At 38.2% G+C, this 19,844-nt stretch overlaps 1 protein-coding gene and 1 pseudogene across 2 annotated transcripts in view; one reads left to right on the top strand and one right to left on the bottom strand.

Moving 5' to 3' along the window:
- Positions 1-599: 599 nt before the first annotated feature.
- On the bottom strand, positions 600-18,372 carry LOC308649490 (thyroid receptor-interacting protein 11-like; the record flags this gene model as incomplete). Its single annotated transcript, XM_081295023.1, has 6 exons — positions 600-816; positions 952-3,064; positions 15,228-15,391; positions 15,527-15,629; positions 17,010-17,286; positions 17,728-18,372. 6 exons carry the CDS (start codon positions 18,370-18,372, stop codon positions 600-602), a joined length of 3,519 nt encoding a protein of 1,172 aa, XP_081151149.1.
- The window catches only part of LOC308649729 (trace amine-associated receptor 2-like), a 30,678-nt pseudogene continuing 16,598 nt past the window's right edge, over positions 5,765-19,844 (top strand). The window contains exon 1 of the transcript XR_014024430.1: positions 5,765-5,883. The product of XR_014024430.1 is annotated as a trace amine-associated receptor 2-like (transcript). The remainder of the gene's footprint in view (positions 5,884-19,844) is intronic.

Genomic DNA, 19,844 nt, shown 5'->3' with positions numbered 1-19,844 from the left:
TTTGGTTTTCATGTACTCTAAATCTGAGACATCCTTCTTATGGGTTGGATGTTTCTTGTTTCCTGTAATTACATGTATCGTTTTTATCTTAATGCCATTAAATTTAAGAAATATTATTATTGTTTTAAAAAAAAGAGGTTGGAACTAGTGGTTCAAGAAGGCTGCTCTGTACAGTTGCTCCCAAAAGTACATCAGAATTGATAACGGGTGATGATTATCTGCTACATTGGAACAAAATTCTAGAAACAAAAAGTGCTACAAAAAACAAAACAAATTTTTTAAAAAGTACTATAGCAAAAAATCACAACAACAACTAAAAAAAATAAAATAAAATACCTAGTAGCTATACACTTACATATACCAGCTTTTTTGCTTTCTCTTTTTGTCTACAAACACATGAGTACTTTTTCAAAAGGCCATGCTGTAAAACGTAAAAAAGGGTTATGGCTTCTTTCAAATGCTAAATATTTAGAAGATCCTGGAGTACAACTCTGGCACTATTGTCCGGGGACACTGGCAGTGGTGTAAAGGTGGGCATGAAATCTGCAATGGGTTTAACAAGAGGATGCCCAGGTCCACCAAGTCCAACTCCAGCTAGGTTACCAAGAGGCACAGCTGCAGAACGTGGAACCAAAACAACTCATCCACTTACTGACACCACCATGATCTTTATTCAGCAACTGCTCCATTTCGTCCTTCGGAATGTCCAGGATGCTCCCCATCAACTGCAATACTTCACGACGTTTGTCCTTTGGTGTCTGGAAATGACCGATAAAAAGGTTTCGCATGAGGACTTTGTCCACTTTTCCTTCTGCGCTGTTGACCAAAGTCGACAATTTCTGTTGTGCATGGTCCAACATTTCTTTTCGGAGCTCGTTTTGTTTTTTCAGTTCTTCCATCTGTTCTTCCTTGAGATCTAAGTCTTCTCTCAGTCTGGAAGCAGAATCCAACAGAGCATTTGCTTCATCCAAACGTTCCTGCAATGATGATACTTCTCCTTCTAGCTTTTCGGCCTTGTTCTTCCATTCAGCTATTGACTGTTTTTCTTTGTCTTCTGCAGCCAAAATTTCCTGGGTGTAAGACTCTTCTGATTCCAAGAGATGGCTGCGTAGCCTTTCTAGCTCCCGGTTTAGGCGTAATTCTTGGTCCCGTAAGTGTTGAACCTCTTTTTCTCTTAGGATTTTTACTTTGGTCTCTTGAAAAATATCAGAATTCAATGTTTGAGCATCTCCTTTCTCTCCAGGCAACTGGGCTTTTAGTTCTTCAATAGTTTTCTGCAAGTTCTTAATTTCCTCCTCTTTTTCTGAAATTAACTGGCTATGCGCAGCATTCATCTGCTCATATTTGTACTTAAATTCATCCATTTCCTCCTTCTGCTCCTGTAAAGACTGAAGTAGTTGCATTTTACGCTGGTTTTGGTTTTCAATGATATTCAGGTGGTCTTGAATTTCATCTTCCAGATGATTTTTGACTATATTCAGTTGAGATACCTCCAATTCTAGTTCTGTGACAGCATCAAGAGCTGTAGGCTCAGCCACTGGTACAGCTTGATTGTGCTGTTCCCTAAGTATTTCCAATTCTACTCGCAGATAGTTGTTTTCTGCTCTCATGTAGGTAAGACTTTTGTCCTTTCTTTCGATGGATTGCCTTAAAGTTTCATTTTCTCCTAAGGCCTGAGAACACTTATCTAAATCCTTTTGTAGTTGTGAACTTTTTTCTTCGAGTTTTTCAATAAAAACTTCTTTCTCATTTATGACTTGTATCAATCGCTCCTCTTCTTCTACATAAGATGCCAAAATTTCATCAGTTTCTTTTTCATCAGCAGTCATTTGCTCAATATTCTTTTTGAGTCCTGCTATTTCAAAGTCCTTCTCTTGGATGAGTTGAACTGCACATTCGTGTTTCAGCTTTAAGACACAGGTATTCAAATTATGTGCATTGGAGAGTTCCTGAATAGTCTGCCTGTGATTATTTGCTTCTTCCAACAGTCTTTTTTCTGCCTGGTGCAGTTTGGCTTCAATCTCTTCTTTGTCTCTTTTGAGAGTCTCCGTGATAGTGTCTTTTTCTTGAGAGATTTGATTGTAAGCAGCAATAGATTCTTCCAACTTACGCCTTACATCGTCACGTGCTAAAATCAACATTTCATTTTCCGTTTTGAGTTCAACGGCAACTTTCTTTAAATTTTCATTGAGCTGTTCCTCTTCAGAAAGATTTTGCCTTAAGTTGCTAACTTCAGCTTCTCGTTCTTTAAGCATGTCATCCTTACAATGACTGTTAGAGTCTTCATTCAGAGAAGTTCGATACTTGCTCTTAAATCCAGACAGCTCATCTTCAAGTTGTCTAATGTGATCCTTAAGCCCCAGGTTTTCCTGCTGGATGTTTAAACTATTTTTTTGTGACTGATTTAGCTGATCTGCTAAATCTTCTACTTTACCTTCAAGCTTCTGCTTAGTTAAGTGCAAATCACTGAGGCTCTGTGCGTTCTCAGTTAACTTCTCCTTCTGCACATGCAACTCTTGGGATATGTTCATTTGATCATCCTCAAGTTGATGAACTCTCTTTTTTTCATCATCTAGATCTTGTTCCAACTTCTTGATGACAAGGTCTCCTTCATTCCGTTGTTTGGATAGCTCCTCTTGTATCAAAATCATGTGCTTTGTAGCTTCCTGATTCTGATGATCCAGTTCTTCTAACTCGGCTATCAGCATTTTCTTTTCATTGATAGTCTGATTCAGTTCTTCCTCCTTTGCCTTCAAGTGAAGTTTTAAGTCTAGTAATTGTACATTCAAATTCATGTCTGTTGAAGCTCTGTTTTTCATGACTTGGTAGTCACAGCTCCATTTTGACAGTGACATCTGAAGTTCCTCTTTTTCTTGACTCAATGATGCCTTCTCTTTTTCTAAAGCTTCAACATGCATTTTAAGTTTCAGATGGTCTTCAGCCAGACGGTTATCCTGGTTTAAACCATTTAGTCTCACGATTTCCTTCTCCGCATCAGCCAGGGCTTGTTGAAGCCTGAACACTTCTTCCACTGCTGAGCTCTGAGGAAGGATTCTTCCCTTTTCTGCCACAGTAGAACTCTGCTCCCAAACTGAAATTTCATGCTGATGATCATATATGTCTGGACTTTGGTTTGGTTGAAGAGTCTTGACAGTATTTTGTACTTTGCAGATTTCACTTGAGTCAGAATGGTGTGTTCCCTGAGCCTCAGCAATCTGCCTCGAGTGGCCAACTTCAGATTCATGTTTTGCAGCTTCAGTTGATAATCTGTTTGTTTCTTGTTGTGATAAGATTATGTCACTAGAGTCCATGTCGTCATCACGAAAGGCTGAAAAATGACTACTGATCAGGGAACCGAACGGAGCCGGTGCAGTTGTTGTTGGCACACCACAAGCTCCCGAGTGTACTGATTGAGCGGCTGCCTGTAGTTGGAACATTTGATCTTGCAGTACAATCTGTCCTGCTTTAAGATGGCTGATCTCTACCTCTTTCTGTTGCAGTTGGTTTTGGTAACTTACAGACTGATGGTTTATTTGTCGCTCTGATGCTTCATGCTTTTCTTCCAGGTCAGTACAATACTCTTTCAGTCTTTCATTCTCACATCTTAGTGTGGAATCAGTAGTTTCCATTTCCTTTCTCCAACAATGATGTAAAGCTGCCTCTGGGTCTCCTAAGTCACCCGGAAGCATTTCCCCGGCGAAGCTGGAGCTATGGCCGGTGAGGAAAGCCAAGCTGCTCCCCACCTGACCCAAGAAGTGGCCCAAGCCTGAGCCCAGGCCTCCAAACCAGGACCACATCGTGGCCACTTCAGTGATCCATGGGACCAGCTCTGAAAAGCGCGTCCATCACCGTCCACTTCTCTGCCCCGAACGTCCTCTGGCGTTGCCGGGGTCAATTATGACCCAAGCGCTCAGAATTCCTCAGAGCGCGGGGTTCCTGGGGCTGCACCAACACTAATCATCCCTTCCTGCCTGTAAACTCAGAAGCCTGTCCTGCGCTTTGACCAGGGACTGGCATCCAGTAGCACACACTCACCCCCTGCAGGGCCTCTGCTTCTTCCCTGCACTTGCCTGTCAGCTATTGGCTCACAGGATTGGGCAGGGTTGGCTGGGAGGAGCTAGAGATCCAGGAAAGTGTTCTAGTTTGAGTCCCAAGGCAGTGTGCTGTGGAGCCAGGAAGAATCAATGTTGTAGATGAAATCCAAAGGTAGTTCACTGGACAGTTCCCTCTTGTCTGGGAGAGGTGGGCTTTTTGTCCCATTCAGTTGCATTCGGTTGACGAGGTGAGGTCTCTCTCCATTACAGAATGGAATCTATTTAACTAAAAGTCCCCGATTCAAAAGTAAATCTCACCCCATAACACCAGCACAGACGCACCCAGAATAAAAGTTGGCCAAGTGTCTGGGCATCGTAGCCAGGACGAGTTAACATGTAAAATTAACCATCACAAAGTCTTAATCATTCTCAGAACTCAAATTATAATATGGATTAAATGTCACTAAAGAACCATCTTTACCCTTTCCAAAAATAAATTTTTGCTGTTAATCTATAAATTTTCGAGTTCATTTTAATATTATTTGGTCCTTGTTAATTCTGATTGAGTTTATTTAAGTGCTCAAAAATTCCACTTAAATTTCACTTAAGAAAATTTGTTTTAGAGCCAACAGGTTGATGTTCACTTAACCTATTGTTGTTTATCAATGCCAAATATAATCCAGGTTTAAACAGTACAGAGTGAAATAAAAAGTTGAGAAATTTTCTACGATGGAGTAACAATCCTAAATTTAATTCCCATACCTCTAAGGATCAGAAGGAGTTAAGATAAGGCCCTGGTTTCCAAGGTGTTTAAATTCCAACAAGTTAATGAGGAGGCAGTTTTGTAGAGTTGGGGACAAAGCAAAGAGATGAAGCACATGGGCTGTAACAGACATACCAGTTGGGACCAAAGCAATTTTGGAGCTAAACTGACAGAATGCATTTAGAAAACCTCTCTCCCAAGCATGAGTTGAACAGTAAATGAGAACATAGTGTGTAGTTCTCACCTGATGGCTGGTGCAGAGAAAGTGGCCAACAAATAGAGCCTGCTGCCACTTTGTTCATATTTGCTTTTTGTTTTGTTTAGGATCATTTTCCTCATTACCCTTTAGAAGGGGTTTGGGTTTGCTCCCATTACTCTCTTCCCAGAGCCCATATTCAGGAGACTCTTTTCCTTGAGCTGTTCTTTCTATATGTCTGTTCAGGGAACAAAACCTCAAGGTGGCAGAAATAAGATTTAAAAAAAGGCAGAATTTTTGGAAAATTAATGGTTAAATAGATTCTAAGGATTATAATAATCACCTCATAATGTCTCTTGCCTTCAAGATAGAGCAAGTAGACATAATTACTCAGATTGGTATCAGAAACTAGTGACTGCATTTGTGTCCTGTGCTAGAAAAGGAAATCTTCTTGGTCCTTCTTATTCATCTCCAAATCTGAGAGAGAAATCAGGCCTGTGTTAGTCAATCTCTCCTCATAAAAGACTAATATAAAAATTTAAGCCCCTTTTAGCATCTGCTGAAGTGCGAATCCACGCTGTACCCCAGCTGTGTCTACTGTTGAAGAAGGCATCAACAATACCAAGTGTCCTTTTCTCCCTTTAGACCATTCCTCCTGTGTGTGTGTGTGTGTGTGTGTGTGTGTGTGTGTGTGTTAGAAGACTTTTTCATCACTTTGACAACATACCTGAGAAAATTAAATGAGTAAATATTTATTTTGGTTCAATTTCAGGCTCCATTGCTGTGGCCTGAAGTGAGGCAGATTACCATGGCAGAGAGCCTGGCTTCAAAACAGAGCTGCTCAACTCATGGAGATCAGGGGATCAACTCATGGAGATCATGGAGATCAGGTGAGGGGAAGAAAGGACTGAGGAATATGATGTACCCTTCCAGGGAATCAACGCCAATGGCCTACCCTCCAACTAGGCCCTACCGCCCACAGTTTTTACCAACTCCCAATAGTCCTGTCCAATCGTGAACCCATCAGTGGATTGATCCACAGATGAGGTTAGAGCCCAGGATTCAATTCACCTTTCTGTAGAGTCCGTTCTGAATGCTGTTACATTGGGGTCTAAGCTTTCAACACATGACCTTTGGGCAACATTCCAGATCCAAATTATAGCAGGGTGCCTCCTTCTCTTTAGGTGTTCTGTGTTTGTTTATTGTTTTAAATCACAAATAATGATCCTTTTTCAGTGTAAGACCTATCACATTTGGCTTGAATCTGGTTCCAGTGGTTGTTGCTCCTACTGCTGAAAGGCATTTCTGATCACTCAGATTCAGTCTTCTAGCGTGGTTCACTCTGACCACAGCTGTTTGTCATTTTATATTTCAATCTGAGAGAGATACCTACCTACTGTATTCAAAACTGACCATCCAAATAAAAGCATTTCTCTTCTTGTAAATATGTTTGGAATATTCCTGGAAACTATGGGGGATATGGAGGGAAAACCCTGGCTCATTCGCGAACACATGTGACAAAAAGCATCCAATAATCATAAGTATATCCTTATACATGTATTCAGTGCCCCCAAAGTACAAGGTATTGTGGTAGATATTGTGAACAACATGAAGCTGTGTTATATACATTTCCTGCTATGAAGTGCAATTGAATACAGTCAATCAATGGAGAAGATGTTACATAGAGTGATCCTTGAATTATAATGCAAGGTCAGCCATTGATGACTGTGGTGGTGAGGATCTCATATGGGGGAAAAGACTAAGTAAGAAAGAATAAGCCAGAAGTAGAGAGCCCTTAATAATGGGGCTTTGTTAAAACACAGTTGAAGATTAAAATAATGAAGGCTTTTTGAGTCTATAAACATAGGGTGATAAATTCTATGCAAGATATTAAGTTTGTACTTTTTTTTAATACCTCATAATTCATTCAAACATTTTCTTATAGATTTCAGTAGAATTTTTAAATCTCTTTAATATGGGCCTTGTCTCTTCTTGTTTCTTTTTTTAAATTTTTATTGGTTGCTCAAAACATTACAATGATCTTGACATATCATATTTCATACATTTGATTCAAGTGGGGTATGAATTCTTATTTTTACCACGTGTACAGTTTGCGGGATCACATTGGTTATACATCCGAGTTTATACACACTGCCATACTAGTGTCTGTTATATTCTGCTGCCTTTCCTATTCCCTCCCTATCCCCCCTTCTGTCCCCTCCCCTCCCCTCCCACAATCTCTCTCTACCCCGTCTACTGTAATTCATTTCTCTCCTTTTTTCCCCTTTCCCCTCACATCCTCTTATATGTAATTTTGTATAACAGTGAGGGTATCCTTCCATTTCCATGAAATTCCCCTTCTCTCTCCCATTCCCTCCCACCTCTTGTCCCTTCTAAATGGTAATCTTCTTTTCATGCTCTTCCAGCCTGCTCTGTTTTGAGTCCCCCCTCCTTATATGAAAGAAGACATTCAGCATTTCTTTTCTAGGGATTGGCTAACTTCACTTAGCATAATCTGCTCTCATGCCATCCATGTCCCTGCAAATGCCATGATTTTGTTATTTTTTAGTGCTGAGTAATATTCCATTGTGTACAAATGCCACTTTTTTTTTATCCATTCATCTATTGACTGGCATCTAGGTTGGTTCCACGTTCTAGCTATTGTGAATTGTGCTGCTATGAACATTGATGTAGCTGTATCCCTATAGTGTGCTCTTTTTAGGTCTCTGGGAATAGTCCGAGAAGGGGAATAGCTGGGTCGGATGGTGGTTCCATTCCCAGCTTTCCAAGGAATCTCCATAATGCTTTCCAAATTGGCTGCACCAATTTGCAGTCCCACCGGCAATGTACAAGTGTACCTTTTCCCCCACATCCTTGCCAGCACTTGTTGTTGTTTGACTTCCTAGTGGCTGCCATTCTTACTGGACTGATATGGTATCTTAGAGTGGTTTTAATTTGCATTTCTCTGATTGCTAGAGATGGTGAGCATTTTTTCCGTGTATTTTTTGATTAATTATATATCCTTCTCTGAGAAGTGTCTGTTCAGGTCCTTGGCCCATTTGTTGATCGGGTTATTTGTTTTCTTAATGTTTAATTTTTGAGTTCTTTGTATACTCTGGATATTAGGGCTCGGCACATTTGTATTTTTAAGAATTGGCATAATCAATGAAATGTTCCGCACACATTTGTAGGAAGATTAACATAACACTCCAGTGACAATACAATAGTAGAAGGATTGATTTGGACTGAGAAGTTGTTCAGTGAATGATATATTACCCATAAATTTGAATTCTCATTATCACAAAGAAGCAAGGTGAAAATAAGAATTTAAGAGAGTGTTGGGGATATGGCTCAAGTAGCAGCTCGTTCACCTAGCATGCGTGAGGCATGGGGTTTGATCCTCAGCACTACATAAAAAAATAAATAAAATAAAGATGCTGTGTCCACTAAAGGCTAAATAATAAATATTTTTTAAAACGAATTTAAGATAGTCCATAAATGCTATATACAAACTGTGAAAGTAGATGCTTTCGCATCTAGTGACTTTTATAAGTAGGACAAAGAATTAAATGTAGTTCTGCTGTGTATAAAATGATCACAATAAATCACCAATGTCATTTTTTTGAAATGGGAAAATTTTTTTTATTGGTTATTCAAAACATTACAAAGCTCTTGACATATCATCTTTCATACATTTGATTCAAGTGGGTTATAAACTCCCATTTTTACCCCAAATACAGATTGCAGAATCACATCGGTTACACATCCACGTTTCTACATAATGCCATATTAGTGACTGTTGTATTCTGGTACCTTTCCTATCGCCTACTATCTCCTCTCCCTCCCCTCCCATCTTCTCTCTCTACCCCGTCTGCTGTAATTCAATTCTCTCTCTTGTTTTTTTTTTTTCCCCCCCTTTTCCCTCACATCCTCTTATATTTAATTTTGTGTAACAATGAGGGTCTCCTTCCATTTCCATGCGATTTCCCTTCTCTCTCCCTTTCCCTCCCACCACTTGTCTCTCTTTCATGTTAATCTTTTCCTCATGCTCTTCCTCCCTGCTCTGTTCTTAGTTGCTCTCCTTATATCAAAGAAGACATTTAGCATTTGTTTTTTAGGGATTGGCTAGATTCACTTAGCATAATCTGCTCTAATGCCATCCATTTCCCTGCAAATTCCATGATTTTGTCATTTCTTAGTGCTGCGTAATACTCCATTGTGTGTAAATGCCACATTTTTTTTTTTTTTTTATCCATCGTCTACTAAAGGGCATCTAGGTGGGTTCCACAGTCTAGCTATTGTGAATTGTGCTGCTGTGCACACTGATGTGGCAGTATCCCTATAGTACGCTCTTTTAAGGTCTTCAGGGAATATTCCGAGAAGGGCTATAGCTGGGTCAAATGGTGGTTCCATTCCCAGCTTTCCCAGGAATCTCCATATTGCTTTCCAAATTGACCGCACCAATTTGCAGTCCCACCAGCAATGTACAAGTGTACCCTTTTCCCCACATCCTCGCCAGTTCTTATTGTTGTTTGACTTCATAATGGATGCCAATCTTACTGGAGTGAGGTGATATCTTAGGGTGGTTTTGATTTGCATTTCTCTGACTGCTAGAGATGGTGAGCATTTATTCATGTACTTGTTGATTGATTGTATGTCCTCCTCTGAGAAGTGTCTGTTCAGGTCCTTGGCCCATTTGTTGATTGGGTTATTTGTTATCTTATGGTTTAATTTTTTGAGTTCTTTGTATACTCTGGATATTAGGGCTCTATCTGAAGTGTGAGGAGTAAAAATTTGTTCCCAGGATGTAGGCTCCCTATTTACCTCTCTTATTGTTTCTCTTGCTGAGAAAAAACTTTTTAGTTTAAGTCAGTCCCAATTGTTGATTCTTGTTATTAACTCTTGTTCTATGGATGTCCTATTAAGGAATTTGGAGCCCGGCACCACAATATGTGGATCGGAGCCAACTTTTTCTTCTATGAGATGCAGAGTCTCTGATTTGATATCAAGCTCTTTGATCCATTTTGTGTTAACTTTTGTGCATGGCGAGAGAAAGGGATTCAGTTTCATTTTGTTGTATATGGATTTCCAGTTTTCCCAGCACCGTTTGTTGAAGACGCTATCCTTCCTCCATTGCATGCTTTTAGCCCCTTTATCAAATATAAGAAAGTTGTAATTTTGTGGATTGGTCTCTGTGTCCTCTATTCTGTACCATTGGTTCACCCGCCTGTTTTGGTACCAGTACCATGCTGTTTTGGTTACTCTGGCTCTGTAGTACAGTTTGAAATCTGGTATCGCTATACCGCCAGATTCACACTTCCTGCTTAGAATTGCTTTTGCTAATGTTTCTCAGACACCTGTAGTTTCTAAAACCACTAAGAGGATTTTTATTAAAATTAATTTTATTAATTTTTTTATTATATTATATAGTTCATATTAAATGATTTAATCTATATTAAATGTTATTTAAATTGACTTTGTTAAATTGTGTTAATGTAAATGAGATTTAATGAGCTTTTAAATATAAATCAATCTAAAATTTAGTCAAAATTTAAAAAATCAATTAAGAAAAGAAATTTAAATCAAACAATAGTATTAATAAAATAAATTTAAACAATATTAATTAATAAAATAAATTTAAATCAGATCAATTTATATTAAATGATAATATAATTTATATTTAAAAATTTATTAAATTTTATTTGAATTAATTTTAATAAAAATATTCTGAATGGTTTTAGAAACTACAGGTGTTAGAGAAGTATGTGCTATGCAATCTGCTTTTTCTCTTCTCTGATTTCACCTACTTAAGCTAGAAACTTTTGATTATCTTTTACCTTAATTTACGAAAAGGTTGAAACTACTCCTTTTTTAAAGCCTTTCATCTTTCAAAAACCGATGTTAGCTTCTTTCTCTCCCCCAATTTTTTTGATCAAATGTTTTAAAAAATGTGTTGATAGGCATTATTGTAGAGCCCCCAAAGTATGTAGATAAACAGTCCAGATATTTAATGAAATATTCTTACTAAGTAACTTTTCCATTGGCAATGGATCATGTGATTCCACGTTGGGGTTGACTCATAAAAATACTCTTACTTCTGGACATATTTAACATCTGGAAAACTGAATTAATGTGAGGTGACTTTTCTATAGAAATGGAAATAAGTAAAATGGATAGGGGTCATAGTATTTGGATTAAAAGTATCTTAGAATTTATCCACTAAGCTTCATGATAAGGCCCTCTGCACTGGAATTTTCTTTCAGTACTTGTACCAGGTTATTTGGGATAAACTAAATATTCTCAACATTTTGCAACATCATATTTGGTTTTCTTCTTCTCTAAATCTGAGATCTCCCTCAGGTGGTTTGGATTTTTCATGTTTCCTGTTATTTAAATGTATCATTTTTATCTTAATGCCATTAAATTTAACAAATATAATCATTTAAAAAAAAAAGAGTTTGGAGCTAATGGTTCACTAATGCTGCTCTGTACAGTTGCTTACAAAAGTACATCAGAATTGAAGACTGGTGATGATTACCTGCTACACTGGAGCAAAATTTTATAAACAAAAAGTACTACAGCAAACAAAACAAAATTCTTAAAAAGAGCTATAGCAAAAAAAAAAAAAAAAAAAAAAAAACCTAGTATCTATATACATACATATATATATATATATATATATATATATATATATATATATATAATCTCAGCTTTTTTTCTTTCTCTCTTTGTCTACAAATACAGAGTTCTTTTGCAAAAGGCCATGCTGTAAAACATCAAAAAGGGTTATGGCTTCTTTAAAGTGCTAAATATTTAGAAGATCCTAGAGTACAAGTCTGGCACTGTTGTCCGGGGACACTGGCAGTGGTGTGAAGGTGGGCATGAAATCTGCGATGGGTTTAAAAAGAGGATGCCCAGGTTATTTTATTTATTTATTTGTGTGTGTGTGTGTGTGTGTGTGTGTGTGTGTGTGTGTTCAGATTTGTGAGTTCTTTCTATGCCCTAGAGATTAGTGCTCTATCTGATGTGTGATGGGGCAAAAATTTTCTCCCAAGATGTAGGATCTCTATTCACCTCCCAGATTGTTTGTTTTGTGGAGAAGAAACTTTTTTAGTTTGAATCTATCTCATTTATTGATACTTGATTTTACTTCTTGTGCTATAGGAGTCTTATTAAGGAATTTTGGGACTAATCCCATATGATTGGAATTAGGGCCTACTTTTTCTTCTGTTACATGCAAGCTCTCTGGTTTTATTCCTAGGTCCTTGATTCATTTGAGTGGAGTTTTGTGCATGGTGAGAGATAGGGGTTTAATTGCACCTCACTCCAGTTAGAATGTCAGCGATTTTTGAAAATGGCAGCTATGATGAAGACAACAACGATAAGTGTTGGTGAGGATTTCAGGAAAAATGTACACGCCTACACTGTCGGTGGGACTGTAGATTGGTGGAGCCAATATGGAGAGCGGTTTGGAGATTCCTTGGAAATTTGGGAATAGAACCACCATTTGACCTAGCTATCCCTCTTTTTGGTCTATACCCAAAGGACTTAAAAACTGCATACTACAGGGACACAGCCACATCAATGTTTATAGCAGCAAAATTCACATTAGCTAAATTGTGGAAACAACTTAGTAGATGAATGCATAAAAAATGTGGCATTTATACACAATTAATATTACTCAGATACTTACCCTCTCGCTCAGTCCAGGAGACGCTAGTGCCCTTCACTACCTCTGTCAGAGCCTGGTTCCGACAGCTGGTGCCTCGGAGAGGACAGGCTGATCCTGCCTGCCTCCCATGTACCCTTTGTCACAGGGAGCGACATTAATGTGAGACCAAATAAAATCCAGTCATAGACATTAATAGAATATCTCAAAAAAGTATTTAATAAAAAGGCTAGCAAATACAGGGTCTTTAATGAAACTTTAATAAAATTTATGAGACAAGGAAACTGAAAGCACAATATTTTCTTAGGAACTTTTCTGTTTGGTGTTATTCTTTACAATATAGAAGCTTTTCCTAAGAATGCAGGGAGTATGAAATTTCTAAGGCTATCTTGCTGTTTTCTCCATTAAACCCCTTGTCTTAAAAAAAATCTTGAATCTATATTAATCTTTGTAATTTTCTGAGTACCCGTATAACATATTTTTCTCAAGAATGCGGTGAGGTCGCTGTTTCCAAGAGCTCTTCAATTCTGAAATATAAGAAGTGTGTTTCCAGGCATCGAAACCCAAAGGCTCACCTAGACACAATGGAGTGAGCCGAATATATAAAAGTCTCTCATGACAAATCTGAACTCTGCTTTTCCCAACCATGTGAAGTCTACTGGAATAAGATTCCAAGTAATTTGGCAGGTCGAAGCAAAATATATACTTTGGTATTCTTCTCAGGAGTAACAACTGATGGCATCTTAATTTTGGTAAAATAATGTAAATGTTAAGGTGAAATTTAGAAATAAGAAAGGAAAAGCTGATGTGTGTGTAGGTACTAGGTGTTTTTCTTCCTTTTTTTATTTTTGTAAAGTAAAACAAAAGATAAACCAAAAGGTTCTAGCTTAAGTTAGGTAAGATCAAAGAGGAGAAAAAAGAAGATACTATAGCTAATACTTCACTGCCACCTGTAATTTCCAAAACAACTAAGAGCATTTTTATTAAAATTAACTTTATTGACGTTTATATTAAATTATATAGTCAATATTAAATAACTCAATCTATATTATGTTAAATTTACTTTGTTAAATTGTATTAATTTAAATAAAATTTAATGAGTTTTTAAATATAAATCATACTATAATTTAATATAAGTTAATAAACAATATCAATTAATAAAAGAAATTTAAATCAAACCATAGTATTAATAAAAGAAATTTAAATAATACTACTAATAAAATTAATTTAAATTAGGTTAATTTATATTAAATGATGATGTAATTTATATTTAAAAATATATTAAATTTTGTTTAAATTAATTTTAACAAAAATGTTCTGAATGGTTTTAGAAACTACAGGTGTCAGAGAAGTATGTGCTATGCAATCTGCTTTTTCTCTTCTCTGATTTCACCTACTTAAGCTGGAAACTTCTGATTCATCTTTTACCTTAATTTATCAAAAGGTTATAACTACTCCTATTTTAAAGCTTTTCATCTTCCAAAAACTGTTGTTAGCTTATTTCTCTCCCCAACTTGTTTTGATCAAATGTTTTATAAAATGTGTTTATGAGAATTATTGTAGAGCCCCCAATAGTATATAGATAAGCAGTCCAGATATTTAATGATACATTCTTACTAATTAACTTTTCCATTGGCAATGGATCCTGTGATCCCACTTCGGGGTTGACTCATAAAAATACTCTTCCTTCTGGACATGTTTATCATCTGGAAAACTGAATTAATGTGAAGTGACTTTCGTATAGAAATGGAAATAAGCAAAATGGATAGGGGTCCTAGAATTTGGATTCAAAGCATCTTAGAATTTATCCACTAAGCTTCATGTTTAGGTCCTCCCCATTGGAATTTTCTCGTGGTAGTTGTACAATGTTATCTTGGATGAACTAAATATTCTCAACTTTTTGCAACATTATGTTTGGTTTTCATGTACTCTAAATCTGAGACATCCTTCTTATGGGTTGGATGTTTCTTGTTTCCTGTAATTACATGTATCGTTTTTATCTTAATGCCATTAAATTTAAGAAATATTATTATTGTTTTAAAAAAAAGAGGTTGGAACTAGTGGTTCAAGAAGGCTGCTCTGTACAGTTGCTCCCAAAAGTACATCAGAATTGATAACGGGTGATGATTATCTGCTACATTGGAACAAAATTCTAGAAACAAAAAGTGCTACAAAAAACAAAACAAATTTTTTAAAAAGTACTATAGCAAAAAATCACAACAACAACTAAAAAAAATAAAATAAAATACCTAGTAGCTATACACTTACATATACCAGCTTTTTTGCTTTCTCTTTTTGTCTACAAACACATGAGTACTTTTTCAAAAGGCCATGCTGTAAAACGTAAAAAAGGGTTATGGCTTCTTTCAAATGCTAAATATTTAGAAGATCCTGGAGTACAACTCTGGCACTATTGTCCGGGGACACTGGCAGTGGTGTAAAGGTGGGCATGAAATCTGCAATGGGTTTAACAAGAGGATGCCCAGGTCCACCAAGTCCAACTCCAGCTAGGTTACCAAGAGGCACAGCTGCAGAACGTGGAACCAAAACAACTCATCCACTTACTGACACCACCATGATCTTTATTCAGCAACTGCTCCATTTCGTCCTTCGGAATGTCCAGGATGCTCCCCATCAACTGCAATACTTCACGACGTTTGTCCTTTGGTGTCTGGAAATGACCGATAAAAAGGTTTCGCATGAGGACTTTGTCCACTTTTCCTTCTGCGCTGTTGACCAAAGTCGACAATTTCTGTTGTGCATGGTCCAACATTTCTTTTCGGAGCTCGTTTTGTTTTTTCAGTTCTTCCATCTGTTCTTCCTTGAGATCTAAGTCTTCTCTCAGTCTGGAAGCAGAATCCAACAGAGCATTTGCTTCATCCAAACGTTCCTGCAATGATGATACTTCTCCTTCTAGCTTTTCGGCCTTGTTCTTCCATTCAGCTATTGACTGTTTTTCTTTGTCTTCTGCAGCCAAAATTTCCTGGGTGTAAGACTCTTCTGATTCCAAGAGATGGCTGCGTAGCCTTTCTAGCTCCCGGTTTAGGCGTAATTCTTGGTCCCGTAAGTGTTGAACCTCTTTTTCTCTTAGGATTTTTACTTTGGTCTCTTGAAAAATATCAGAATTCAATGTTTGAGCATCTCCTTTCTCTCCAGGCAACTGGGCTTTTAGTTCTTCAATAGTTTTCTGCAAGTTCTTAATTTCCTCCTCTTTTTCTGAAATTAACTGGCTATGCGCAGCATTCATCTGCTCATATTTGTACTTAAATTCATCCATTTCCTCCTTCTGCTCCTGTAAAGACTGAAGTAGTTGCATTTTACGCTGGTTTTGGTTTTCAATGATATTCAGGTGGTCTTGAATTTCATCTTCCAGATGATTTTTGACTATATTCAGTTGAGATACCTCCAATTCTAGTTCTGTGACAGCATCAAGAGCTGTAGGCTCAGCCACTGGTACAGCTTGATTGTGCTGTTCCCTAAGTATTTCCAATTCTACTCGCAGATAGTTGTTTTCTGCTCTCATGTAGGTAAGACTTTTGTCCTTTCTTTCGATGGATTGCCTTAAAGTTTCATTTTCTCCTAAGGCCTGAGAACACTTATCTAAATCCTTTTGTAGTTGTGAACTTTTTTCTTCGAGTTTTTCAATAAAAACTTCTTTCTCATTTATGACTTGTATCAATCGCTCCTCTTCTTCTACATAAGATGCCAAAATTTCATCAGTTTCTTTTTCATCAGCAGTCATTTGCTCAATATTCTTTTTGAGTCCTGCTATTTCAAAGTCCTTCTCTTGGATGAGTTGAACTGCACATTCGTGTTTCAGCTTTAAGACACAGGTATTCAAATTATGTGCATTGGAGAGTTCCTGAATAGTCTGCCTGTGATTATTTGCTTCTTCCAACAGTCTTTTTTCTGCCTGGTGCAGTTTGGCTTCAATCTCTTCTTTGTCTCTTTTGAGAGTCTCCGTGATAGTGTCTTTTTCTTGAGAGATTTGATTGTAAGCAGCAATAGATTCTTCCAACTTACGCCTTACATCGTCACGTGCTAAAATCAACATTTCATTTTCCGTTTTGAGTTCAACGGCAACTTTCTTTAAATTTTCATTGAGCTGTTCCTCTTCAGAAAGATTTTGCCTTAAGTTGCTAACTTCAGCTTCTCGTTCTTTAAGCATGTCATCCTTACAATGACTGTTAGAGTCTTCATTCAGAGAAGTTCGATACTTGCTCTTAAATCCAGACAGCTCATCTTCAAGTTGTCTAATGTGATCCTTAAGCCCCAGGTTTTCCTGCTGGATGTTTAAACTATTTTTTTGTGACTGATTTAGCTGATCTGCTAAATCTTCTACTTTACCTTCAAGCTTCTGCTTAGTTAAGTGCAAATCACTGAGGCTCTGTGCGTTCTCAGTTAACTTCTCCTTCTGCACATGCAACTCTTGGGATATGTTCATTTGATCATCCTCAAGTTGATGAACTCTCTTTTTTTCATCATCTAGATCTTGTTCCAACTTCTTGATGACAAGGTCTCCTTCATTCCGTTGTTTGGATAGCTCCTCTTGTATCAAAATCATGTGCTTTGTAGCTTCCTGATTCTGATGATCCAGTTCTTCTAACTCGGCTATCAGCATTTTCTTTTCATTGATAGTCTGATTCAGTTCTTCCTCCTTTGCCTTCAAGTGAAGTTTTAAGTCTAGTAATTGTACATTCAAATTCATGTCTGTTGAAGCTCTGTTTTTCATGACTTGGTAGTCACAGCTCCATTTTGACAGTGACATCTGAAGTTCCTCTTTTTCTTGACTCAATGATGCCTTCTCTTTTTCTAAAGCTTCAACATGCATTTTAAGTTTCAGATGGTCTTCAGCCAGACGGTTATCCTGGTTTAAACCATTTAGTCTCACGATTTCCTTCTCCGCATCAGCCAGGGCTTGTTGAAGCCTGAACACTTCTTCCACTGCTGAGCTCTGAGGAAGGATTCTTCCCTTTTCTGCCACAGTAGAACTCTGCTCCCAAACTGAAATTTCATGCTGATGATCATATATGTCTGGACTTTGGTTTGGTTGAAGAGTCTTGACAGTATTTTGTACTTTGCAGATTTCACTTGAGTCAGAATGGTGTGTTCCCTGAGCCTCAGCAATCTGCCTCGAGTGGCCAACTTCAGATTCATGTTTTGCAGCTTCAGTTGATAATCTGTTTGTTTCTTGTTGTGATAAGATTATGTCACTAGAGTCCATGTCGTCATCACGAAAGGCTGAAAAATGACTACTGATCAGGGAACCGAACGGAGCCGGTGCAGTTGTTGTTGGCACACCACAAGCTCCCGAGTGTACTGATTGAGCGGCTGCCTGTAGTTGGAACATTTGATCTTGCAGTACAATCTGTCCTGCTTTAAGATGGCTGATCTCTACCTCTTTCTGTTGCAGTTGGTTTTGGTAACTTACAGACTGATGGTTTATTTGTCGCTCTGATGCTTCATGCTTTTCTTCCAGGTCAGTACAATACTCTTTCAGTCTTTCATTCTCACATCTTAGTGTGGAATCAGTAGTTTCCATTTCCTTTCTCCAACAATGATGTAAAGCTGCCTCTGGGTCTCCTAAGTCACCCGGAAGCATTTCCCCGGCGAAGCTGGAGCTATGGCCGGTGAGGAAAGCCAAGCTGCTCCCCACCTGACCCAAGAAGTGGCCCAAGCCTGAGCCCAGGCCTCCAAACCAGGACCACATCGTGGCCACTTCAGTGATCCATGGGACCAGCTCTGAAAAGCGCGTCCATCACCGTCCACTTCTCTGCCCCGAACGTCCTCTGGCGTTGCCGGGGTCAATTATGACCCAAGCGCTCAGAATTCCTCAGAGCGCGGGGTTCCTGGGGCTGCACCAACACTAATCATCCCTTCCTGCCTGTAAACTCAGAAGCCTGTCCTGCGCTTTGACCAGGGACTGGCATCCAGTAGCACACACTCACCCCCTGCAGGGCCTCTGCTTCTTCCCTGCACTTGCCTGTCAGCTATTGGCTCACAGGATTGGGCAGGGTTGGCTGGGAGGAGCTAGAGATCCAGGAAAGTGTTCTAGTTTGAGTCCCAAGGCAGTGTGCTGTGGAGCCAGGAAGAATCAATGTTGTAGATGAAATCCAAAGGTAGTTCACTGGACAGTTCCCTCTTGTCTGGGAGAGGTGGGCTTTTTGTCCCATTCAGTTGCATTCGGTTGACGAGGTGAGGTCTCTCTCCATTACAGAATGGAATCTATTTAACTAAAAGTCCCCGATTCAAAAGTAAATCTCACCCCATAACACCAGCACAGACGCACCCAGAATAAAAGTTGGCCAAGTGTCTGGGCATCGTAGCCAGGACGAGTTAACATGTAAAATTAACCATCACAAAGTCTTAATCATTCTCAGAACTCAAATTATAATATGGATTAAATGTCACTAAAGAACCATCTTTACCCTTTCCAAAAATAAATTTTTGCTGTTAATCTATAAATTTTCGAGTTCATTTTAATATTATTTGGTCCTTGTTAATTCTGATTGAGTTTATTTAAGTGCTCAAAAATTCCACTTAAATTTCACTTAAGAAAATTTGTTTTAGAGCCAACAGGTTGATGTTCACTTAACCTATTGTTGTTTATCAATGCCAAATATAATCCAGGTTTAAACAGTACAGAGTGAAATAAAAAGTTGAGAAATTTTCTACGATGGAGTAACAATCCTAAATTTAATTCCCATACCTCTAAGGATCAGAAGGAGTTAAGATAAGGCCCTGGTTTCCAAGGTGTTTAAATTCCAACAAGTTAATGAGGAGGCAGTTTTGTAGAGTTGGGGACAAAGCAAAGAGATGAAGCACATGGGCTGTAACAGACATACCAGTTGGGACCAAAGCAATTTTGGAGCTAAACTGACAGAATGCATTTAGAAAACCTCTCTCCCAAGCATGAGTTGAACAGTAAATGAGAACATAGTGTGTAGTTCTCACCTGATGGCTGGTGCAGAGAAAGTGGCCAACAAATAGAGCCTGCTGCCACTTTGTTCATATTTGCTTTTTGTTTTGTTTAGGATCATTTTCCTCATTACCCTTTAGAAGGGGTTTGGGTTTGCTCCCATTACTCTCTTCCCAGAGCCCATATTCAGGAGACTCTTTTCCTTGAGCTGTTCTTTCTATATGTCTGTTCAGGGAACAAAACCTCAAGGTGGCAGAAATAAG

This window comes from Spermophilus citellus, assembly GCF_964194105.1.
Source record: "Spermophilus citellus genome assembly, chromosome: 5".
In the NCBI taxonomy this organism is placed as follows: Eukaryota; Metazoa; Chordata; class Mammalia; order Rodentia; family Sciuridae; genus Spermophilus; species Spermophilus citellus.
This window is presented reverse-complemented; position numbering and strand designations above follow the sequence as displayed.